Source organism: Pteronotus mesoamericanus, unplaced genomic scaffold, assembly GCF_021234165.1.
Source record: "Pteronotus mesoamericanus isolate MK-2021 breed Mesoamerican mustached bat unplaced genomic scaffold, CSHL_Meso_final contig_311, whole genome shotgun sequence".
Taxonomy (NCBI): domain Eukaryota; kingdom Metazoa; phylum Chordata; class Mammalia; order Chiroptera; family Mormoopidae; genus Pteronotus; species Pteronotus mesoamericanus.
The window spans coordinates 1,184,858-1,197,145 of NW_026555132.1; the positions used below are offsets into that span (position 1 = coordinate 1,184,858).

At 47.9% G+C, this 12,288-nt stretch overlaps 1 protein-coding gene across 1 annotated transcript in view; it reads left to right on the forward strand.

The window, feature by feature from the left end:
• MERTK (MER proto-oncogene, tyrosine kinase) overlaps window positions 1–12,288 on the forward strand; it is a 103,134-nt gene that overhangs the window by 36,830 nt on the left and 54,016 nt on the right. The window contains exons 3-4 of the mRNA XM_054575557.1: window positions 5,197–5,297; window positions 7,219–7,392. Of these exons, the coding sequence (XP_054431532.1) occupies window positions 5,197–5,297; window positions 7,219–7,392 (275 nt within the window). The remainder of the gene's footprint in view (window positions 1–5,196; window positions 5,298–7,218; window positions 7,393–12,288) is intronic.

Below are 12,288 nucleotides of genomic sequence, written 5' to 3' on the forward strand. Positions count from 1 at the left end.
ATCTTCCAAAGTGCTGATTTTGTCCTCTGTTTCATCTACTCTACTGTTGGTTCCCTATAATGTATTCTTCATTTTAGTTAGTGTATTCTTAATTTCTGACTGGTTCTTTTTTATGGTTTTCCATGTCCATTTTTTATGCTGTTGAAGTTCTCATTATGTTCCTTGAACATCCTTATAATCATTGTTTTGAACTCTGTATCTGTTAGTTTGTTTGCCTCCATTTCATTTAGGTCTTTTTCTGGAGATTTCTCCTGTTCTTTTATTCAGGGCATGTTTCTTTGTCTCCTCATTTTGGCTGCTTCCCTGTGTTTGTTTCTGTGTACAGGGTAGAGCTAGTACATCTCCTGGTTTTGGTAGAGTGGCCTTATGCAATAGGTGTCCTGTAGGGCCCAGTGGCACCGCCTCCACAGTAACTTGAGCCAGGGGCTCCAGGTGTGCCCCTCCCCCATCCAGGGGCTGTGTGCACCCTTCTTTGTAGTTGAGTCTTGATTACTATTGGCATATCACTGCTGGGGATTCACCACCAGGCCGATTGGCTGTGAGGACCAGCTGGGACAACAGCGGAGGAGCTGCTGAGCAGGGGCCAACCTCGCAGAGCAGGCCTTGCTTCAGTGGGACTTTGTGCCTGCCAAATCCCCACCTTGAGTGAGACACCTGGGGAGGTGGTTGAGTGGTAATCCTGCATGGTCTGAGGCTGTCCACCAGGTACAGTGGCTCTGAGGCCTCCCAGAGGTGCAGACCAAGGTCAGCCACGGCCTGTGCCCTGCCCACGGCCTACCTGGCAAAAGCTACAAAGCTGTCTGCAAATGGCTGCTACTTGTGCTGGGCTTGGAGGTGCCTAGGAGAAGCCAAGCTGCACACTACCACTGGGTACCGCTGGCGCTGGGCCTGGGGCCACTTAGCAAGAGATATGGGGTATGCTGAGGCCAGATACTGCTTGTTTGAGAGTGTTTAGGAAAGTCCAAAGCATGAGCCATGAGAGGCCATTGGTATGGAAAAGCCGCTGGAAGAGGCTTATGTGGGCCCCAAGTTGGGTGTGGTGGAGTCTCTGGGAATCACCAGGCGTCAGAACAGTGTTAGCCAGGTTGAAGGAGACTTATATTTGGTACCTGCCTGATGAATCTGTGGAGGAGGGCCCAGAAATGGCCTCTGTCAGCACTTCTGTCTGGGAGAAAGCTGTTACCTCAGTTGTTGCCTTGATGCCAGATGTGTTGCGACTCTTCAGGGCTGGACAGGTCCATGGGATTCATGCACACAGAAGAATATTCACAGAGCCATTGAGATGTCTGACGGGACTTTATTCAAGGGCGGACGATCCACATACGCTGCAAGCTGCATGTCACACTTCTTGTCACCTGTCCCCTCTGCGTGGCACCCAAGGGCCCTTGCATTCCCCCTTTGTGTCTATGTCTGCGCCCCCTAGTGAGAAGCCCTTACCATCTGAAGTACTAAAACAAACAAAGCTGGCAGGGTGCCAACAGATCTTATGCAACAGCTTCCTACCACGCATGCGAGCCCACTCAAGGCTATGGGAACAGTTTATCAGATCCAGACTCAAGGCTGTGAGACCCCGTCTCAAGGCTATGAGAACACTACTTTATCAGACCCCTTCAAGGTTGTGAGAAACTGCTTTGCGTAGTTACCCAGACACCTGGGTGAGGACACCAAACTGCCTCCACTTACCAGCACCAGGCAGTTCAGTTCTTCCCCATAGTCCCTACTGCCCCAGCACAGAGACCAGAGCACACGAGTGCGAGAAGTCCGTGCTCAGGCTCAATAAGAGGAGAAAGCTTGGGACTCTATCTCATTCCGCCACAATCTTCATTGGTCTTTACATCTAGAAGTTCTGGAGACTTCTCCTCCTGGCACTGGACCCCTGGGCTGGCAAGCCTGGGGTGGGGCTGGGACGTCTCGTGCCTCAGAGTGGGGCTGGGGGGCACTTCTGCATCTGAGACATCCCTCCTGAGTCTGCCACATGTGTTTGTGGGACCTGCCCGTTTCATGTCTCTGCCCCTCGTACCTGTCTCCCTGTGGCTTCTTTTTTATAGCCTTAGTTGTAGGACTTCTGTTCAGCTAGATTTCAGGTGGTCTGAATGATGAGTGTTCTGTAATTTTGGTTGTGGGAGGATTTGAGTACCGCATTTACCTATGCTGGCCATCTTGACTGGAACTCTTGAGGATTTTTATAAGAATTTATTTGAGGCAAACTGGTGACATAAACTCTGGAGCAAGATCTCAAATGCTCCCAAGAATAACAGTTTTACAGCTTCTTTTAGGCATTTGAGATTAAGGAGGGAACAGAGGGAGGATTCCATGAAGGCCAGAGAAATCAAAGTGGGGGGTCAGATTACAGGATAGTAAACAAGATTTTGTGCTCTCTTGAGGGTGGTTAATACCTTATTTCTAAGGTGCGTTAACCCGAGATGCACGGAGGCAATGGACAGTGCTCTGTGAAGGCAAAGATAAACCTTCTACTAAAAGTTATATGCCTGGCGTGTGACTGCCCCCCATGACCTGCCTGTTAGGCATTTAGATTCAGGTCATCCTGTAGAGTTACTTTCCCTAGAACCCCTTTTTTCACCCACAAAGGACTGAAGACAGAGTTTGATCACATTCCTTTTGCCCCGCTTTCTAGTCCTGGCCTGAATTTTCCTCGCTGGTTGGCTGGAGGTCCTCCTGGGCTTTCCGTGCAGCGTGGCTTCTGCGGCCCAAGGTGTGCTGCTTTCCTGTGATTTGTGCCCGACGGTTACTTGGGTGTGCTCTGCGCCCCCTCAGGTGCCTTTCTGGGGCCCTGCGCTGCATCCCCCTCTGTCTATCACTTTTTCGCTGGTTGCTGGCTCTTTGTGTCATCTGATAAGCCTGCTGCCACGCCGGGGTCCCAGGGGCACGGGTGTCCTCAGCCTGTCAGATCTTGTCCTCCACTCCATGGATTCCCGGGCCTTGCCTGAAAAAAGTGACACCCCTCTAAAGTGAACTTGTGAACCATATGGCAAGGACTCCCTCTGCAGTAGCTATGATTCTTGGTTTCCCTTGGAAATGTGAAGAAGACTAGACTGACCAGTCAGCTGGACAGAGTTTTTAGAAGCTGCTGAAACCAGGGTGCACCATTCAGCCCCTTTGCCTTACTCACGATGGGCAGGACACCACCCCAGACACGTTTCTCTCCCTCTTCTGTCAGCTCCTTCCAGTCACCATGACATTCAGGGAGGTACCAGGGGAGGGCCAGCCCTCTTTGGTGGAAATACTTGTCCCTTGAGGTCTCTTTCTGTCTTTCCCTGTTTTCCTGGTGACCTCTAGACATTGTGGCACTCAGCTCCTGCCCTAAAGCATGAAGGGATCTGGTCTTTCCTTCACTCTGGGTCTTCTCCACAGCCAGTGTTCATTCATCAGGTGCGTTCAGGAATTAATTTTCTCTTACACAGCAATGAAGGGAAAGGGGAAGTCAGAGAATCCTAAGTCAGGGGGCGCCACTCATGTTGGCACATCAGGAAATGCAGATGACAGGTGACGGTCACACTCCTGGCTCCTGGTAGCAATATGGAGGTGATGTTAACCCAAGCAGCCTGGTTCCCTACTTCTGACTGACACCACACTTGACGTGGAATTTAGTTGCTGTGTTTAGCATAGGCTAATAGAGATTTGCAAGATGATGTTGTTAGAGAGAAGTTATATTTAAAATGTCCAGTATGTGTTCTGAAAACCGTGTGTTTGACCTAAGGCAGCTGTGGCTCCTCAAGGCCTGGAGATCTCACTGCCTTGATGGCGTTGTGTTACCCTCTATCAGCTACCAGTCATTGCCAAGGTTGGGGGGTCCCCCCCCCCACCTTGCCAGCTCCCTCTTCTCTTTTGAGCCATAAGCCTCAGCCCTTGACTGAGTGAAGGATAGGTTTTATTTTGCTTTGGATAAATAAGCCCCATTGGGTGCAAACTGCTAGGTAGGTGGACCCCTCTGTGTTTTCCTTTTCTCCTTTTCTCCCTCAACCACAGCCTTTGCCACGTCCAAGATGAGCAGGTGGATAGGTGTCTTTGGGCCAGCAGAGGCACCCTCTGTGGGAGACAGTCTGGGAGCATTTCACAGTGTCCCTCCTCCCCTCACCCTTCCCACCCCTGGCTAAGTATAGGTTTCACATATTTTGTGTAATTCCTGTTTGTAAACATGCTGGAAGGGTGGAAAGCAGGATTCTCAGCCTCTTAAAGCCAGGGCCACTTTTTACTATCAGATATGTTATAACATTGTGTCCACGCTGTAATATAAGAAAAACAAAACAAAGGTGATTTATAATAAAAGAATATGAATGTGAACTTGTTAATGTGGGGCGTGACCACACCAGGTATGCAGAGATTTATATCTTGCCGCCCACCTCCATATCCTCCCTCACATGGCCGTTGCAAACTCAGCCTTATGGTGCCAGTGATCCCTTTTCCAAATGGTGACCTAGCCCCTGCAGAGTCCAAACAGTCCAAAGGGCCAGTGCTGCCCCGCCCCCTCACCCCCCACCCTTTTAATGGTAATTGCTGTTTTGAGAAACGAGGTAGATGTTAAAACCAGGCAAGATACTGTATGTGTACTGATAATGGAGTGTATTCTGGTCTCAGAGGGTCATTTGGGGTATGGAACAGTTGTGCCTGGCCCCTAGAAGCCATAGTGATCACCCAAACAACCCTTCAGATTTGCAAATATGCCTTGAGTGGCCAGCACTCCAGAACAGAGGCTACCATAGAAGCCAAGACAAGTAACGGCATACGGATTAGAGTAATTTGTTGTCAAGAATCAGCCAACGTGATTGTGGATGCTGGCAAATCTAAAATCTGCACAATGTTGACTGGATGCCCAGGGAAGCATCGCTATTGTGGTCTTGGGTCCCAAGGCAGCTTGGAGGAGGAATTTGTCTTCCTCAGAGGACCTTAGTCTTTGCTCATAGGCCTGCAGCTGACTGGATGAGGCCCACCTCCGTTATGGATGGTCATCTGCTTTAGTTGGAGTCTGCTGATTTAAATTCAATCTCATAGAAAAACTGCCTTCCCAGAAACATCTCAAGTCTTATTGGACCAAAAACCTGGGCCCCATGACCTAGCCATGTTGCTATGTAAGCTTAACGTCATGGTATGTGACATAGAAGTTGAAGAATGTTCTGTTTCTGCAATAGGAGCTCAAAAAGTAGTGACTGTAAATATCTTCATGTGTTTTCTTTGAAGCATAACCAGTGTGCAGCGTTCAGACAGTGGGTCGTATTTCTGTAAGACGAACATAAACAATGAAGAGATCGTGTCTGACCCCATCTATGTTGAGGTACAAGGTAAGTACAGAGGCTACAGAGTGGGCGGTATTAACTGCCTTGCCTGTAATACTGTACCGTGTGGCAGGCCCATTTATAACTCTGTTCGCAAACCTTGCAGATCCATAAGCACTGAGTTTTTATAAGCCAGTCCTCTTTTTAGCCTTTAGGTAAGAATGAAATGAATTCAATTGTTAAAGTTTTAGCTCCATTCTAGGAACTAGGACTGAGATTAAAGAGATTATTGGCTTCCTTGTCCTGAGGTTATATGAGTAAAAACAGTTGATGACTCTTTTAGGAGAGCAAGTGCATATCATTATCCAAATCTCAGTGCTGGCACCAGGTACCCCTCACCTGGTCGCGTGGCAGTTTGCTTGTACTTGACATCTCTTCCCATCCTGCGTATGTGGGTGGTGAGGCCAGGGAGGTGCGTGGCTTTCCTGGACAGGTCAGCAGCTCGGGCTGGGACTCCATTCAGGGCCCCAGGGTTTGTCAGGTGTTTAGTTCCGTGCCGTGCCGTGAGCTGGGTTCAGTGGGAGTGAGAAGGGAGACAGGAGAGGAGGAGAAGGCAGCCTCCGCCCTGCAGGAACTTGAACTCCTGTGGGGAATGTGAGCCGAGGCACAGGTGAGCCCAGGTCCCCTTCTCCAGGTTTGCTTGCCTGGTTGTGCGACGGCAGAGCCTGTCAGGAAAGGCTCCAGGGAGGAAGCGCCTTTATTTTAACCACCCCAGGGGTCACTCCCCACCCCCCAGGTGCTGCCCTCTAGGGTCCCCTGTCAGCAGACTATGGCAATACCTTTCTTTCCTACTTTCTCCCGACCCGCATTTACAGAGGCTGTAAAGCAAGAGATTAGCGTTTCAGGCAAGTTGAACTGGAAACATCTTCCACTAAAAGGCTCCTGCTACCCATTCTTTTGTAAACACAAACTCGGTTGCACTAATGCTGCAGGAAGCCTGAGGGGGGCGGGCCCTCAGCTGTCTCTTCTATAGCCTTGTGCTGGGCCCATCCCAGACTGAAATCTAGTGTTATGTCGCATTATGGGTGGGGGTTGATCCTACCTTTGCTGTTTATCTGGGAAAAATATTTAGAGGACATTTTACTTGTCAGAATTTCAGAAAAGTGCCCAGGGCAGGTTCGTGGTAAGTCCAAATGGAGTTTTGCAAAACTTCGAAGCAGGAAAAATGTTTTCCATTTGCCACTTTGACATCATTCCTGTTGGGACCAGGTAGGTCTGTGAGTTTGCAGCCCCAAAAGAACACAATTTCAGTGTGTGAGGACAGTTAGCTTCACCCGATGCATTTTTGGTACATGCCCCAAATAAATGAGTTATTTGGGTTCCTCTGAGACATTCCTGAAGTGCCTTTCCTCATGGCCTTGGTCCTGGAATTTTACAGTCAGAGGTCTTAGAACTGTGACTGTGTAACTGTGTCTGCAGTGTTTTTATGAGACTGTGCTTTGAAAGGCATGTACACAGCCCTCTGCATGTACACAGCCCGCTGCATGTACACAGACCTTACAATTCATGTCACCTATCTCAAAGCCTCACACACAATAGATTGTCCTCAAAAGCAGGAGACTTATTGCGTGGCTTGGTTTTTCACTCTTGTTTATTCTGGGGAGGAATCCTGAAAACCTGCCAGCCTGCCCCAGGAATATGAGCAAGGCCTGATTTCAAAACAGCCAGGCCTCCCTGCTGGTCAAACCAGTTCTGAGTCACGTTACAAGCTCTTTGGGGAAGTGTCCTAGAAAGTCAGCTGGCACTAGACTTTGGAGGTTAGCCTGTTTTCTTTCTTACCCAACTTTCAGGTGAGAACTGGAGTTTCAGACCTGAAATGATATAGAAGGAACCTCTGTGGCCCAGTTCTCGTAATTTCCATTCCCCTTAGGGCTCTGCCTTTGCTTGTGGATTGGAAACACTCCTTCCATGAACTCTTTCTCTGCAGGACTTCCTCACTTTACAAGGCAACCTGAGAGCATGAACGTCACAAGAAACACTGCCTTCAACCTCACCTGTCAGGCCGTGGGCCCACCAGAGCCCGTCAACATTTTCTGGATTCAAAACAGCAGCCGTGTGAGCGAAAGGTCCGAAAAATCCCCATCTGTGCTAACTGTTCCTGGTGAGTCTGTGCCAATTTCTTTATTTCCTCTCAGTAGAAGGGAGCAAAAGTTTGCTGAGCACTGCTGTGAACCGAGAGGATGAAAACAGGTGTGGCGGCCGAGGCGCAGGACCAGTAGATGGGGAGCCGGCAGGACCCCCGGGGGCGAGGGCTGGGCAGTGGCTGAGTGCTCTCCCTTCCCAAGGGTGGCCGCGGTTCAGGTGGGGATGCGGCCGGAATCCCGCAGCCAGGCAGTGGAGCCCCCTCACACCTCCGTTGTGACCGGGGCCTCGCTGGCCTGGCAGGCCTGGCACTTCAGGAGCCAGTGATGGGAAGACCTCAGTGAGGTTTGACAGCAACGCAAATGCATGGGTCATGGGGTCTGTTGTGGCCGAGTGAGTGATCGTGGGGTTGGGGCTGCACTACCAGTTAGTGACCATCTTGACGCCCATCCAAAGGGAGGTGCCCCGACTTGGTTCACATCACTCTGTGTTCTAGAGTCAACGCCGTTGACTTCCTGTTTGCTCCTCTCATGGCATCTTTCAGCAACGTTGGGCCAATGTGCCACCCCTATCAGGGAAGGAGGACCTTTCCTTCCCTGCATCCTCAGGGTCCTTCTGCAGGTGTGACAATCAAATAAGCATGAGGCAGATTAGCAAGAGAAAAATGACCAAATGGAATGCATACGTGTGTATGGGAACCCCGCATGCATGACAACCAGAGACTCTCCCCTCCCCCCCATACGGGAGAGGGTCAGAGACAGAAAGGAAACAGTGTGAACGAGACATCCTGAACTAGGGAGGAGGCGGTAAGGCACCTTGGGGACTTCAAAAGGCCATTGCAGGAAGAGCCGGGTGTTCGGTAGATAGAAGTTTGTCCCGGCACATAGGCAGGTCAAAAGAGGTTAAATCTGGTAATCTCTTCCCAGGGGAAGGGCCTCTAATTCAAGTTATCCAGGCAGTGGAGGGAGGAGGGGCAGAAGTTTCTCACAGAGGCACATCTTGGCATGACTCGTTCTGAACACCATACCCCTAACCCTTCCTTGGCTCATGCGTTTGGGCCTTCTGTAAGCAGAGGGTGTTCTGGGCAGGGAGAAAGTGGGGGTGGCTCCTGGAAGCTGTCCTTTTGCTACTTCGCACCTCACTGCGCCTCCTGTGCCTGTGGCAAGAGTTCTGTATGGCTGGCGCCCTAGGGCTCGGTCCTGGACCCACTTCTCTTCCCGAGACCCGTTCTGGGGGAGCTCCTCCGGGCTGCTGGATTCAGCCCCATTTGTGGGAAGATGACTTCACACTTTGCTTCTCCTGCCCAGACCTCTCTCCTGAGCTTCAGGCTCATGTAGCAACCTGTTTCCTTGGCATTTCTGCTTGCTGGGTTCATAGGCATCTTAAAATGAAACTCTTGGTCCTTCCCTGGACTTGTTCTGCCCTGAATTTCTCATCTTAATAAGTGATACCACCACTTGCTTGCCCTTTCTTTTTCTCATTTTTCACATGAGTGTATCAGCAAGTTGTATCAGTTTCACTTCTGCAGTACATCCAAAATCTGTCCTTTCTTCTTCTTTTTCTTTTTCTTCTTTTTTATTGTTCAGATACCTTTGTCTCCATTTTCCCACCACCACTTTCCCCTGCCCCACCCACCCCCACCTCTGCCCCTCAACCCTTCCCCGCTTTGGCTTTGTCCTTGGGTCCTTTAGACACGCTCCGTGACTTGGCCCTTCCCCTCCCTTTCTCTGTTGCCCTTCCCTCCTTTCCTTCATCTCTGGCACAGCGTCCTGGCCCTTGCCACCGTCAGCCCTCGCCAGCACCACTCCAGTAGTTTCCTAGCTGGTCTTGCTCTCAGCCTTGTACTCTAATCCTTCCTCCTTGTGGCAGATCGTGTCACTTGCCTGCTGGAAGCCCTTCCGTGACTTGCTGTTGTCTTAGACTGTCACTCGGAGTCCTTCCTGCCTCCACCCACCTCTCCAACCCAACCCATCCCACTCTCCCTACTTACTGAGCACCAGTTACACGGGTTGTCTTTCATTTCCTCAGACACATCGCCCTTCTTCTGCCTCAGGACCTTTGCACTCTCTCATTTGTCTGCCTGCAGTGTTTGTCCTTCTGCCCTTTGTTCTGTGACATGACTCAAATATCACTTTTTCAGTGAAGGCTTTCCTGGTCACTCTTAACTATTTTAGGTCTTCGCCACCTTTTTTCTGACTTCTAATCACGAATCCTTGTGGACTTCCATGTTACACTTGTCAGCCTATAAGGACCCTGTTTATTTATTATCTCTTCTTAGAGAATATGTGCTCAGTGAGGGCAAGGGCTTGGTCTCTCCCAAGGCAGCGCCTGATGCATAGTATTAGTCACTAAATATTATGGCAAGAATGGATGGATCAGCAAGTGATTGCCCGCCCTTAGTGTTGATTACTTTTTTAACTCCTGACTCCGCCAGGAACATTATGGTTTTCTCTCCCTTCCTCTTGAGTTTCTTTTGAGTTTCCAAGGAGTTGATCATCAAGTGACTTGTTTTCAAAGTCATTTTTTTAAAATACACTGCATCCTCTCTAGATTGGTTGCTCTGAAGTTCCATAAAGAAAGATTTTCTTCATTGAGGTAAAATTGATCTACAAGTAAGTGAAATGCATAGTACTTGAGTACACAACTCAGTGAGTTTGGTAAGTTTAGAGACCCCTGTCACTGCCACATGAATCAAGATGCAGAACGTGGTTGTCACCTCAGGAGCGTCCCTCTTCCTCCCTTCTGCTCAGGCCCCACCTCCCACAGGCAGCCATGTCTGATGTCTGTCATCAGATTAGTGTTTTCTGGTCTTGTGCTCTAAATAAATGGCATCATAAAGTGCGTATTTTTCTGTGCCCGGCTTCTTTGGCTCTGTGGTATGTTTGAGACCCATCCACGTGTTGAGTCAGTCGTGCACTCCTTTTTATTGCCGACAGTGCTCTGTCACAGGAAGGTGCAATATTTTGTTATCCATTTGTTTTTTTTAACATTTGGGATGTTTATGGCTGTTGGCTACTGTGAATATTTACGTGAAAGTCTCTTTATGTGAAAGTCTCTTGGGTGGCATTTATTTTTATTTCCCTTGGATAAATAGCTGGAAGAGCAGCAGCTGAGTCATATGTAAGCATGTTTAACTTTTAAAGAAACAAGGAATCTGTTTTCCTAAGAGGTTGTACCATGGTGTGCTCCTCTGAGCAGTGGAGGAGTGTTATGGTTGCTCATCCTCATCCTACATCCCTAATGTGAACATTTCAGATAACTTAAGTCTACTGTCAAAACCACGAAACTGCCCTGGCTGGTGTGGCTCAGTGGCGTGAGTACCAAAGGGTCGCCGGTTCGATTCCCAGTTAGGGCACATGCCTGGGTTGCAGGCCAGGTCCCCAGTAGGGGGGGTGCTTGAGAGGTAACCACACATTGATGTTTCTCTCCCTCTGTTTCTCCCTCCGTTCCCTTATCTAAAAACAAATAAATAAAATCTTTAAAAAAAAACAAACCAGGAAACTGACACTGGTACCAGCTATACATGGACTCGTGTGTATGCGCGTGGCTCTGTATAAATTTATCACGTGTATCTTTGTGCAATCACAATATCACATAAAGATTATTTTGAAAAGTACACTAGTAGGTTATAAACTCAATTCCTATTTTGCATCTATCTTCTCTACCGAAGACAAAAATCTTCAAGTTAGAGAAAGTAAAATAAAGATCTCAAAGAACTAGAGAGCCCAAATAGGTGGCAGTTGTAAGGATGTACCTGGCTACCTGTAAATAAATCAGATCTCTGAGTGAGACGAATTACCTGTGAACTTGGATGTTAAAAGAATTTGTAGATCTTATCACAGAAACACACTTCTAAGTACTCTAAAAACATTGAGAAGAAGAAAAGTTCTAGATAAACAGAGATAGATAGAGTGTCCTATTTTCATAAGGAAATGACAATGACTCTGGTAAGTACCGAATCATTGAGAGATGGAAATGCACAGTAAAACTTAAAAGAGGGGAGTATCAAGTTGGTGCCTATAAGGATGTGGAAAACTATCTTATCTAGGAGTTCAGCTCACCAACAATGTCAGGCCTGATTTCAAAATGAATTCCAAACTGATTTCCAGTTTTTCTGTGATAGTTACTAGGTGATGTATCAACGAATGTCTCAGAAGACAAGATGGAGGGAAAAAAGAAAAAAAAAACAGAAGTAAGCAGACTCTCATGAGTTGAACAATAGGCAAGAACATTGATTCAGTGAATCATCTCATCTCAACTCAGAGGCTGCCTTTATTAACAGACCTTGGGCTCTGCTCTCGGTTAGATCGGAATCTGGATTTCCATCAACAACAGAACAGCAGCTGGCACAAACGGAGAAAATCTGCTAAGCCAATGGGTCAAGGTTCAAGCTGGGACAATGGATTAAACTGTGATAAGGATAAATATCACATGTTAGAATATGACTTTAAAAATAATTAAATAGGCAAGAAACCAGATAGCTTTGGCTCTGCAGCAGTTTAATGAGGAAAAAGACCTGGGGATTTCAGTTCACCTCAAACTCAACAGTAACCCCCTCCTCTGTTTCCTGAAAGCGTTGGCATTGCTTTAAGAGGACGTGCATAAGGTCAGTGGAGGCTCTAACCTCCTGTGTTTCGGACACTCTGTTTCTGGTTCTGACAGTGGACTTAAGTTGTTTGAAATGTTCACATTGGGGACATAGGGTGAAGGAAACAGGATCTTCCCCGTATATTTCTTTACATCTTTCTGTGAATCTATACTTAATTCAAGATAAGATTTTTAAAAGCTTTATTTTGTGGAATTATTAAATGATTGTATGTTGAAAATGTAGAAAATTCAGAAAAGTGTTTTTACAGCTTATTACACATTTACAATTACAATGAAAACACTAATGTGTTTTCTTCCTAATTTTTTC